The sequence below is a fragment of the Peromyscus leucopus genome, chromosome 17, assembly GCF_004664715.2.
Source record: "Peromyscus leucopus breed LL Stock chromosome 17, UCI_PerLeu_2.1, whole genome shotgun sequence".
NCBI classification, from domain to species: Eukaryota; Metazoa; Chordata; class Mammalia; order Rodentia; family Cricetidae; genus Peromyscus; species Peromyscus leucopus.
Genome location: NC_051077.1, coordinates 4,534,863 through 4,548,170, shown reverse-complemented (window position 1 = coordinate 4,548,170; position 13,308 = coordinate 4,534,863). Strand labels below are relative to the sequence as shown.

The 13,308-nt window shown below is 45.2% G+C and overlaps 1 protein-coding gene across 5 annotated transcripts in view; it reads right to left on the bottom strand.

The window, feature by feature from the left end:
• The window catches only part of Dlgap2 (DLG associated protein 2), a 742,630-nt gene that overhangs the window by 300,082 nt on the left and 429,240 nt on the right, over window positions 1-13,308 (bottom strand). For all 5 annotated transcript variants that reach the window (XM_028881224.2, XM_028881221.2, XM_028881222.2 and 2 more), the window contains one exon: window positions 11,688-11,720. In XM_028881224.2, coding sequence (XP_028737057.1) covers window positions 11,688-11,720 — 33 coding nt within the window. The remainder of the gene's footprint in view (window positions 1-11,687; window positions 11,721-13,308) is intronic.

Here is a 13,308-nt window from a genome sequence, read left to right as displayed (position 1 = left end):
TTTTTTTTGTCTCACAATACCTAAGAAACTATCCAGGATTTGACAAAATGGGGCATAATGAACTCATTCTCATTTTATTATTCAAACGCAAAATCATCATGACTATTTTAAAGAGTAATGTGAGGCCAGCTTTCCATAAATATTCCAGTTAGATCACTCAGCAACAATTTTTAATCAGCATCAAAACTGCACTCAAGATTCTCAATGTAGGTTTGGTTGATTCTAAGGATTCATCTTCCATTATATCCCAGAGCCCCTAACCAGACATTCTCAGAAAGACCCAAGTAAAAATCACACTGTGCTCAGGTGTCTCTGGACACTTGTTCAGAACAGCCCACACCCCTTGTCTGGCCTCTCTTCCGCTGCTAGTACACCCCGCCACAGCAGAGGTGGGGCAAGTCTGGGGCCAGCACTTTCCCTCTGGGGTCTCCATACATGGAGATCCTCCACTCTGCTTTCTAGACATGACTGTGTCAAAACTTAGGTTTGGATGGCATCTCCTCTCTAGGACTCCGTGGGAGGAGAGTTACAGGGAAGAAATCTGCAGTGGGTTGGCAAACAGCTGCCATGCTCCTGCTGTAGCAGCTCTCCACACATGGCACAGATGCAGCAATGTGTCCACTCTGCAACGTTCCTTTTGAATTTTACAGTTCTACTGAGGAGCAATTGTGAGACCTGGAACACATTCAAGGTACATGGTGTGACATTGTTTCACCCATGCCTATTTTGTGGAATTACAGCCACAACTAAGATAATTAGCACATCTGTCACCCTACCTGGGACCTCCTGTGCGTGTGTGTTATGAAAATACAAAAGGTCCCCTCTCTTAGGTTCTACACACACAGTCCTGTAATGTCAACCTCCATTACAACACTGAATATTAGACCCCAAGAACAAACTTATGGTTACAGGTTATACATCCCCAATTCCTCTGACTCAACCCTGATGGCCACCAGTCTACTCAACTTTCTAACATCAACTTTTTCAGGTTTCACATTGCTATGGCTTAGACCTGGACTATCCCTCAAGCTCATGCGTTAAAGCTTTGGGTCCTAGTGCAGTCGTATCCTAGGTGAGGCCTTTGAGAGCCGTTGGGTGGAGGTGCTGACCTCATGGATACATTCATGGTTAAATAGGCTATGTAATGGAAGCTGTAGGATGAAACAGGTCACGGGGCATGTCACTGAGGGCCCACCTTATCCTAGACTGGGCCCCTTCCTCTCTCACACTGTTCCAAGGCTGCCATGAGATAAGCAGCTTTCACAGTGCCATTCACTCTGGTTGTGATATTATACCTCACCACAGAAACAACAGGACCATCTGACCTCTGGAGCCATGGGCCCAGATAAATCTTCTATTTTTAAGTCAGTCTCAGGTACTCTGTCACAGCCATGCAAAGCCAATTCAAGAACATGCCATATTTCTTTCTGGTGCCTGACTTGTTTAACTGAACAAACTGCCCTGGTTCTCCATGATGTTATAAATGACAGAATTTCATCCTATCTGTTCTGAATACTCTCTCTCTCTCTCTCTCTCTCTCTCTCTCTCTCTCTCTCTCTCTCTGTGTGTGTGTGTGTGTGTGTGTGTGTGTGTGTGTGTATGTGTGTGCACAAAAGGGAGAGGGAAGGAGAGAGAGAGAGAGAGAGAGAGAGAGAGAGAGAGAGAGAGAGAGAGAGAGAGAGAGAATTTTCTCCCAAGGAGAAAAATTGTTCTGAGAGACAGAGGTAAAATATTTTTATGGCTATACCTTAAAGAAATAACAAGTGTTAAAGGAAATGAAAAGAATCCATCCATCTTTCTCCTTCCATACCTGAAGCCTTGAAGTGTATGATTCAAAGACAACCCCCCTAGAATCCATATAATCTACTTGGACATCAAACGTCATGATTTGACCCTCAGATTTCTAAAACAACATATTGATAATATTCATCACAGACTAAGAATGATCCTGTTCACATCTGCTTTTCCCCCACACCTAAAATGATGCCCAACAAACAGGCTTGGAATAAAGAACTGAAGCTGGTTGATCATCAGTAATAGAGACGTTTATAACATCATCAAATACGGCAGCCACTGAGTCCTACCATTTCTCAGTCTTTGCTCTGATCACTAAAACTGTCAACGTGCCCTGACACAGAGGCACTGTGTCCCGTCTTGTGGGGCAGCTCTTAGGACTCCGTGACCCTGGGTCTTTAGGTAATAAAGGGAGAAGGCTGGATTCTAACCAAGCTTGTTCAACTCAGCCTCTGTGTTTGCCTGAAGCAGACCAGGACAGGCACCATTCTAGCAGGGATGGAGGAGGGGCTCAGGAGCTTCCAATGCTTCACTGAGGAAGAGTTGGGTTTCTTTAAGGGTAAGGCTCCTGGTAGATTGGCTACACTCTGGTGAGTAGCCACATACCCAGGAGTATATAGACAGCACAAGTTAAAATGGATGGGTTATTGTAGGGAGTGGGAGGGAGGAAGAAAGAGAAGTGGGAGGGGAACGGCAAGAAAGTGTGTAGAGGTAGGGAGGTGGAGATGGAGACAGCCAGAGATTGGAGAGGACTAGAGCAAAACAGTGTCTTCTGTTGGGGGAAAGAGGAGGGGGTGAATATGATCAATAAACAATGCATGACATTCTCAAATAATTAATGAAGATATTATTTTAAACACACACACACACACACACACACACACACACACACGACCAAAAAAATCCCAACCAACTTCAAAATAAAGGCTTCAGTCTGTAGATACATGCAAATACCAAATGTCAAGGCCCAGAAATGTTAAAATAAGAACATGAAGCCCGAGAAGCTATGTTCTGTAACTCGTCTCTAGTTAAGGCAAAGTTGGGACACTGGCTCCCAGCTGCTAGAGCAACTCTTTGCACTACATGTGGAACTTGTGATTGCTCTAGGGAAGGTGATGGTCTCTGACGTGAGGCAGGAGTCCCGACAGAGGACACAGACAACAGAAGAGATTCTATAGCAAAGCCAGTGTGTATGCGTGCGTGCGTGCGTGCATGCATGCGACTAAGTTCCTAACAGGTGAGTAATCAATGTTCACATATGGTGGCTTTCTCTTCCTAACATTTTATGATCTACTTTCCTTTTGATTTCTAAAACTCTCTCAGTGAACATGCCTAAAGAAGATTCAGGGTTCAGTTCTCCTCGAATTATGCCATTTTTGCCTACATGCTTCAAAGCCTTTCCATTCTGGCACAGTTAAACCACCACTCTGAACATGGCTCTCTGTTTGGTGCAGCCACCAAATGGGTGGTTGTATCCATTTCTCTGCACCAATGAAGAGGGGAGGAATATTTAGCTCAAATGTTAGAAAACCAGCCATCTATCCAGTTTGCCTTTGGACCGCCAAAAACACCATCCACGCACCACACTAGAAGGATTCTCCTGCACCTGATGCATAGTGTCACCATTTGCCAGCCTACGCGAGTGGTTTACTTATTCTAGGCTCAGAGCCTGAGTCCTGGGTCCTTAGATCACAAGATTAGCTTGGTGCTGGGGGGGGGGAGGAGAGACCAATAATTCTGTGATGGGCTATTCTCATTCCAAGGTCATTCCACACACAGAGAGATCTGAAAGCCTCAATCATTCAACACTCATATCACCACTAATGAGATGGAACAATCAGAGAGAAAGCACCACAATGAATATACTTCCATATCAACATGGGACCTGGAGAGGAGGGATTTTCCTGTCTGTCATCACATGAAAAGAGAAACTACATCTAAAGCCCAAATTTATAAACACATCATCGAGGACAGCAAATAAGAGGTAGATCGGACCGGGCTTGCATCACCTGTCCTTCATGTGCTGTTACAACTGCTTTGTTCCATGCGGAATGACTTTCTAGCACATTCCATGCACACTGTAGCATTTCATGTAGGCTGTGAATTTCTGAGTTTATCTTCTCTTTCCACTGATTTTTTTTTTCTGTGTGGATTTATATAAAGCTATGAGGTGCAGTCAAGAGAACACAAAATTCAAGAGAGGCAGGGGGCATCAACCCAAAGGCAGAAGAGAAGGGCAGGAGGCCCACGATGGTACAGGGGGAACAGGGGAGAGTATAGCTTAAAATTCTAGTTCACTGAGGTTCCCAAACTCTACTGTTTAAACAGGGGTTGTTTCTTTCATCTCCTGTCTCCTCCAAGAGAGTCTCAGGCCAGCGACCATGCCAAGTTTCTCTGTAGACACCTGAGAGGTAAGGCTGGAGCCCCCAACAGATCTGTGGTAAGCTGCCAAGGTTACCCATAACGTAAATGATTCCTTGATTTTCAAAGAGTTCTGGCACCTGCTACGGTGCTTGCCAATGGGATGTATCAAGTGTTCAGGCAAAAAGTGGAAGGAACACGAGTTGTAAGATGAGATACCGAGCTTCTGCTGATGTCTTCGTCTCAGGTACACCCAGCTTCTCAGAGCTTCTGAGAGCTGAAGATCATTCCTCCCAAGGATGCTAACTGTGCTGATCAGCAGAGCGATGCTGAGTTTGGAGGGCTTTATGCTCACCCTGGGATGTCAAGGGCCGCTGCGTTTCCTTCCAAAGTGACAACCTCTGACGCAGAAGACAGAGGTTACCCTGCTATCCTGCACTGAAATTCTCTCTCCAGGGCCACTGCTTTGGGTATTGTGGAAGAGCGTATTATGAATTACTAGGAGTTTCTCCGATATTTGTTCTTTATTATTCAATGGCATCATCTATTCTGAACACATTTCCCAAATAGGATTTGAAATGCAACCATCAGACACAGTAATATCAACAAGAAAACGGACAACACTGCAACCATACCCTTCCTAAGACCTGATATTTTAAATTAGCCAGTGGCCATGATGTTCCTGAGCAAATGGATGAGGGAAAATAGTCATCATGCCAGCTGACTGTCTAAATCTCAGATTCTGGATATTATTTATAAAAAAGAAAGAAACTCAAAAATCAGAGCTCATTTGTGCATTTATATCATTTGGCATAAATGCATAATTGTCCCAGTCTCAGACAGCAGATGCTGTGCGCAATTCATCCTCACTTTGTCTTTATCTTATCACATTTAATCTGTGGCTTCAACTAATTCTAAACGTAGCATTTACAAAATTGCCTTGGTTGTTAGTAGGATCAGGTATCCTAGCTATATCCATTTTCCCAGAAATACACGGCTATGAGCAGGAAGGCCTGGGCCAGGTACTGTGGAGGTATTCAGTTCAGAAACAAACAAACAAAAAAAGCATGTTGGAAATGCTATGCTGAGCTCAGTGTGTGGCACACATTATACTCCCATAGGTACTGCTGGAAGAAAGCTGGAAGCAATGTGTAGTTAATGTACCGCACAGAGATGTGAGATGAATCCATGCAGTGCGGTGTATCCATGATGGAGAGCTCCCAGAAAAACCCACCTGGAGCATGGAGACTGTGCCAGTCAGGAGATCTTTTCCTAGACCATTGTTCTCTACAGTGTGTGCAAACACTAACCTCTGCTGAAGTAGTGTATGCAAAGGGTTCTGTGCATCCTCAAGGCTCTTCGCCAACATGCATGCACAAACACACACACACACACACACACACACACACCCACACTCCTTCCTCTGTTCTTTCATCTTCTACCATAAAAGCCTTTGGCATACCTACTGCATCTGGTAACTGTGGGTTAGCATGTGGCAACCAGAGAACTGGCAGTGTTTAACAAGTGGCCAGGGAGGTGAGAACGGCAAGCCAGTTCAAGTGGTGGCAACTTTGAACACAGAAAACACCCTGTGGGCAAGGAAGAGCCTGAATAAAACCGGAGGACTTGTTTGATCTGACCTACACTTTAGAAACAGTGGCTTACAGCTGGCCTGAGAGATGTCTTTCTGAGCTAGAAGGACCTTAGGGAAGCGAATCAAGAGATACTGTGCCCCACCTTGACACGACATCCAAGCTCACCCAAACACCAAGCGAGGCTTGAATTCGTGCAAGGGTTCCCAAGAAAAGGATGAGTGCTTAGATGAGTACCTGCTAAGTGTCACCCAAGCTGCTACTTCACAAAAGCAAGAGCAAGGAGCCAGGTGAGTACTATGGGGCAGACTGTGAGCAGGTGACACGGTCCCTGGGCTGCTTATCATCTCTCCACTGTGGTGACAAGCTTCCTTCGAAGAGGCCCTGGATCCTTTCAAGGCCACCTCCCCTCACACTTTTTGATTCATCGTTTTCTCCTTGTAATCCTCTTTTCTTTATCACGTATTTTGAGTCAATTAGAACATTTAAAATCGGTGATGCTCTTCGGAGCATCAACCTTTTAGCAACGAATCAAGCTTCAAGTGTCTGAGCACTTGGTGTGGCTGCCTCTCTGTTTCTAGTCCTCTTTTCCTCTTCTTACTCTGCTTCACATGGAATTGTATCACTTTCTCCAGCCTGGACTCTCTCTCTGCAAGTGTTAGTAGATCTGTCAACTTGAAGGGAAAGGGTCCCGGGGACTGCTGTCTGTACGTTCTCTTGGCTCTATTCAAGAGTATCTCTTTGTACCACACTCCTCAACTTCACGTGGAGGTCCGAGCATGATTTATTTACTTGGTTTCAATTTCAGGAACCTTCAGATCAAAGTGGCAATATACATCTTTATTTCCAGGTGGAGGCAGGGAGCAGGCGGGGAGGATCTTAGCCTTGGCTACTTTGACTCATCCTCTCCCTGTTCCCCTCCTTCTCAGCTTTTCCCATGGTCACATTGTAGCATGTCTGTAGTCATCTTCCATGCATTTTTATATTACCTTCTTACTTTCTATGTGGAGCTCCGGGCAATATGCTCATACCTGTTTTCTAGTTTGCAAATTCTCCCTTCAGCTCCACCTGCTCCGCCCTACAATTCCTCCAGTCGTGAAACTGTTTATTTTTCACTCTTTTGTTCTGTGATCATTTCATACCCGCCACTTCTCACACTGGCGTTCCTTTCCTTTGGAAAACCTATTGAGTGGTTTCAAACGTACCTGATACCTATGCTCCTCCTGTTTCTAGTGCTTTGGTTGTCTGCTCTACTGCTGTCTCTCCCCTGAAGCATGTTCTCAGGGTTTATAATGCGCTTGTGTCTCTGCTTATTTAGGGGGTGGTTCGTTTGCCGAGAAGGGGCTGTGGTTTTGATCCGGAGCACTTGGGTCCCGACAAAGTCAAAAGAGCTTTCACATGAACTTCATCCTGTTTCCCTTCCTCACCACACAGGTGAGAGAACCAGCGTTGTACTCATGCTTAAGACATCCATTTATGGCAAACAAGATGTTCCACCAACAGCCTCAGGTAATTAACACAAATTGTCGATCTACCATTGGCCAGTGTTTTCAAAGCTCTGTCCTCATTGGTGGGGAAACTTCTAGGCTTACTTTGAGGGGGGCTCATTTGCATGTTTCTACCACCCAGTGTTCTAAGGCACAGGCCATACATTGTATCTGCTCAGGTGATGAGAACTACATCCTCACCCCGGGCCTTTCATTGCTCAGTCTCAGCTCATGCTTATTCCCCCACCGTGTGTGTGTGTGTGTGTGTGTGTGTGTGTGTGTGTGTGTGTGTGTGTGTGTGTATCTGTGTCTTTCTCTCTGTCTATGTCTCTGTTCTCTCTCTTATCCCCCCCCCCCACACACACACATACCCGCGGCATGGAAAGGATTTCTGCTATGTGCTCTGAAGCACCTTTCTGGGCTTTGATTGATTGGAAAGAGAGACCTTGTGCATCAGCCTAGGTTTCCTAAGTCCTGATCTCCTCCAGGGCAAACTTTTACCCCCAGTCCCCACACAACCCCAGCAGGTTCCTTCAGGTTTGCACTAAACCACGAACTATCCCATGTTCCTGGAAGACTGGCTGGCTGGCAGAGGCCTCCGTTCCTAGGCAACGCTAATTCTTTTGGAGTGCCTGGCTCATGTCGAGAACTTAATAAAAGCTGGTTATCTTCTATTCACTATCCATGAACAGCAGTTAAGTAAGGCCACTGTTATCCAAAGCACAGAATTAAAAGGTACACCCTTAAAGAGAGCACACGTACAGCAACCACATCCTCCTCTCTAGTGAGGCAGAATGGGCTGTGGGTGGGACAGAAATGTTTCTGTGTCCATTTCTCAGAAAGCACCTGACTCATTAGCCCCATTGTTTAGAAGTCTTGAAACCCCAGGACTGATGACACCCATTTATTGAGGGTGAAGAGCAGTGGGGAGATTTTCCATTGTTCAGAGTCACTTATGGGGAAAATCTTGGAGTTCTTGTACTAAAAAATCAAGAGTACAATGCTCCTAAGTGCATTACTTCTTAGTCATGCTTTATGAAGGAAGGAGAGCAGAAATAAAAGATTCTGTATGTCTGAACAAAATTCTCAGAGAAATGTTTACTTTTGTGTGTTTGGATGATCATTATATAATAATAAATAATAATTATAAAACCAGAGAGAAAATATTTTACCATATGAGTTTAGAGATTATTTTAAAACTTAAAATTTTCCTTTGGGCTGAAATTTCTAACAAAGAACATTACCAAAATGTCGACTTACATGACTACCACTACATCTTTAAGTTTACTCTCAAGGGCTCTTGTTGGAGAATGCTTTGTACTAAAATTCCATGCTGGCACTTTTTAGAATATGCCCGCATGGAAATTACTTCATAATAGTTTGGTTTTTCCTTTTTAAATAGGTTACATGGTGCAAGCCTAAGAAATCTCTAGCGAATCACTGTGGGCCTGATAAGCTCTCCCAGCCCACCATGACGCATTTTCTCAAGTAAAACCCTTAACTGTAAACAGACAAATCCATGAACCTGTGTATATGTAGCACCTTCTAGCATCCATATTTTTTACTGTGCTCGTGCTAAAAAGCAAAGGTTAACACACATCCACCAATAAAGTCTGAAAAGGGTGATATACTCTTAATTGCCTATGTTAAAGTGACAGATTATGTCACACATTGATTTTGAAATGTCAAGATAAGCTAACAAGCAGTTGACAAGGCAATTGAGACAGTTTGAGCCTTAGGTTGGTGAGCTATTGCCACCCCTGAGATTCTCACACTCTCCCTAGTATGCTTACCCTTTGGGGGAGGTCTCTACATGGGAACACACTGTAGCCTCCACCTCCTGACAGCGCTAGCAGGTTGCCCTGCACTCAGGTTGCCCTGCACTTCCAGGGTTCACAGCGGAGCCACCTCCCTGTTCTTGCTAGGAAGAGGGTGGCAAACAGCAAATCCATACATATCCACCTCATTAAATACACAGCCTCCAAGATTCAGAGCTTCACAATATAGGCCATGCAGGCAATTTGCATATTGAAGCCTTGATCTACATTTCGTATATGATTAAAATGTTGGGTTCTCTGAAAAACTCTGGCTTAGTCATTACAGGGACTCACAGCTGGAGAATTCCGAGTCCTCTCAGTCAACTTTGCTCCCAGCCTCATCTGTTTGACAGATACTATCTGCTGAGATGATGCTAATTATTCCATTCCTAGGAAGAAACAGCTCTCTCCAAAAGAACTAACCATTAAAATGCAAATAGGCGTTCCCCACTTCACTGGTTAGCCAGGAAGGGCTTTAACAGCTTTCTGACAGGAGGGGGAAGCTCCCTCAGCCGCTTTTCAACCTGGTCCTTTCAAGGAGGCATGTCCAGCTTTGAGCCTTGTACTGCAGAGTCCTCTGGCTCTGATCCCTTCTGTGTGGTGGCATTTATAAGTGAACGCATAGACACCACTGAAGAAAAAAAAAAAAGCTGATTCTGAATTCTACTCACTGTACCTGGCCAGCTCTCACTTAGACTAATTACTTAAATGATTTAAAAACCTATGAATATTCATACGCTGGTGCTTCTGAAAAACAAAGCCCAGCTGAGCCCAGGCAGCCCCTCCTCCCTTCCTCTTGTTTGGAGCAGTTTGACTTGCACAACTGAATCAGCCCCTGGGAGGGCCTCAGAGGAGTCTGGTCAGGAAGGCAAGAGCAGCCAGTTTCACCAAGACATAGACCAGGACCTCCACTTCGGCTGGAGGTCCCTCCTACCTTCCAGGTCCCTCCACTTGGACAGCTGGAACTACTCTTACATGAGGTCCAGCCTGGCGCCTCTTACATATTTACAAGTTGATCCATCCTAGAGCAATACACACTGTGGCGTGTGCTGACAACATCTGTGATGTGCAGGTTAAACAAGGACAGGCATGGGGTGGTACCCTCGAGTGTCTAGGACGAGATGTGGACCTACCCTCCAACATTGCTGGGGGTAGGGACAACAACTCTTACCATGCAGAGACTTGGGTCCTTCCTGGACACAGTACCACTGTCCTGGGAAATCTCAAAAGGAATCTCTCTCCCTTCTTGGCAACCACTCTGCCTATAATGTTCCAGCCATGGCCAGCCTACATTCAACCTCCAAAGCATGCTTTACGGGAACCGGAAGACGCCCTTGGGGACAGCACATTGCACACAGTGCACTACCCCCAGCAGAAGGAACACTTATTATTAGAAAAGGCAGATGAAACTCCTTTGAATCTGTTCAAGCTGCAACACAGGTTTACTTCCTATCTTCTCTAGGACTCACAGCACACTGGAACTTTCAACAGGGAGTGGGGAAGAGGACAAAGACTTCGGACTTGAAGCTAGAGCACAGTGACTGCTCCTAGGCTGGGAACAACACTAAAAAGCTATAATGGTAAGAAATGATTAAACTCCTAGTGTCCAAGGACCAAATCAATTAGGGATTCTCACAGCATCTGTAAGACAGAGGATTGTCCCTTTGAAGGACACACTTCTTATCATCCTGGAAAGACCAGGGACAGAGATTCATGTAAACCACCAGACTTCATCACAGGTGAATCTGTGTTGTACAGTTAGTGATGCAAAAAGAATTTGGAAAATTTTGTCAAAATACTCCTCTGTCACCAGACCGAAGATATTGCCTACCAGTTAGAACTTTTAGATTAGCTCTGTATTTGCTGATCTTCTGACACTCAAGGTTCTTGGGGCCAGTAACCTCATACTAGGAGAGGAAATAGGGGCTAGACTCTGACCCCAAGACAGCTCCTGAGCTACTGTGTCTCCCCAGAGGCCCAAGGTGGCTAGTTTTGTAGCTGGTAGGCCTATTTAAAACACAAAATCAAAACCCAGCTTTGGGAGTCCCCAGGAATAGGGGCAAGATGGTTCCTGGACTTTCTTTCTTCTTCATTACACTCACTGAAATGCTGTGAATGTGCTTTCACTATTTTGAAATGTAGTTTCAATAGCAGATCAGCCCAGGAGCCCCACTCCCAAATGTTTCAACGACAGAACTTGGCTGAAATTTCTGTTAGGACAGACAGCTTGTTCTCACTGGCACATTCCCTCAGGTTCAGTCACTAGCAGTTAGGAATAATTTCACAAAGCCTCATTTAATGTGAGCTTCATCAGAAGCTTTGGGTAATATTTTTAAAGCTAGCAAATGCATATTGACATCTATTACCCGGAGAAAACTGGCTATAATTTCTAAGTACAATACAGAAAAGAAAATATTGCCCACAGGTCGCCACGTTGATTTCTTATTAGAGAGAAACCCCCGCCTCCCACTCATGTGTTCTGTTCTGCGTCACTCAGGTTTCCCATCAATACCACAAACAGTACACTTTCAACTTCACAACCGTCGCACGCATGCATTGAAGCAGTGTGTGACCATCAAGCCAACACATGGGACACTCTGGTGCCCCACCCACTAGGGCAGAAGAGAGGTACTCACCCTCTGGCTCTCCACAAAGCGTGCACTGAGACTCTGTGAGGAGAAGAGAGAGAGAGAAGGGTTAGTCATGACTGTGACTGCAGACTGCTCACGGACGCGGGCAGCCACAGCAGCCTCACACGACTGGAGCTCCACTGCCCAGAGTCCCCGAGACCTTAGCACAGAGCTAGCTGCTCTGGCCTAGCCGTTCAGCAAGTTTTAGCTAAAACCCAGACTTGCAAATAAATGCCTTGGCCATTATACTTTATATAAAGATAACAACCTCTTTGCCATATGTGTAAGTGCACATCAAATATGTTTTCATAACTGTACAGTGCTCAACACTTGTAAGCTACTTAGGTGAAATTAAAATGGCGGTGTTACTATTTTCAATAGCTAAACATTTGACTACAGTTGTATTAGAGTTGCCGTTGTGATGATGATGATCTTTAGATACAGAAAGTATATCATATCTCAACAAAGACACTAAAATCCACCGGTTCTGACTGAGTTCTCCATAAATAAGTCTATTGTTGGTTCTTTGGAACGGACAGAGATGTTTAGGACCATGGTATCTGCAGTATATAACACTGGGAAGTCAAGGCACCTATAGTAAGTGTAGGAAGACAGATCACGGCTTCCAATCTAAAGTTAACCTAAAACGTGTACACACTATCCATTCCCAGAACTCTAGGACATGAGAAAGCCAAAGATATCCCTAGGGAGTTTGACTCTCTGGCTGACTATAGGGTACACAGAGCATAATGGCATTCAGTTGCCCCAGGCACACATAGGGTAAGAGGACATGGTGTCCTGGGTGTATATGCAGAGAGAGTTTGGAATGCACAGGCATGGCAATTTCTGTATCAGTCATATACTTTGGGATACACAGTCATGGTAACCTTTATATGTCTGGACACATATAAGGGGGTACCCAAGGCATGGTGACTTCTATATCCACCTAGACACAATGTTGGGGTATACAGGCATGGTGACCTCTGTGCGTTCCCCTACACACATTGGATACATAGACATGGCGACTTCAGCAGGTATCCAGACACACACCTGAAAGTACAACGACATAAAGACACACAGTGGGGTGCAGAAAGCCCAGTGGTGTCCCGTGGTATCCCACAGCACCCACGTGCAGGCAGTGTGCAGTGTGTCGACCCTGCACACACCTTTTGGGGGAGATGCAGATCTGACAGGGACCTACGAGCCTCACTGGAAACAGACGCTAAAACTTACATGGAGGTAGTTGACAAATATGCACAAGGCCATTAGTGGGATAATGCTCCCTTTATGCTGACCCAGCCAGCAGGAACCCCCACATGAAAAGCCAAGAATCAAAAACATAACCTATTTCAGCTTCAACGTCCACCCCAGCATCCAGGGGTTAGGAGCCGTCTTGGCTTGTGGCCCTGTCTCATTGATCTCAAGCAGAAAGATACAGCTGTAAAAACCTAGGCTAGACCAACTCCTTAGAGAGGGTAAAGTGTTTGCTGTGTAAGCTCTACAGCCTGAGTTCAAATCCCCACAACCCAACAAAAGCTAGAAGCAGCAGCACACATATCTTTAATCCCAGCACACCCCCACGGAAATATGGGGGGTGGAGATAGGAATCATATGGGCCAGCTATCCT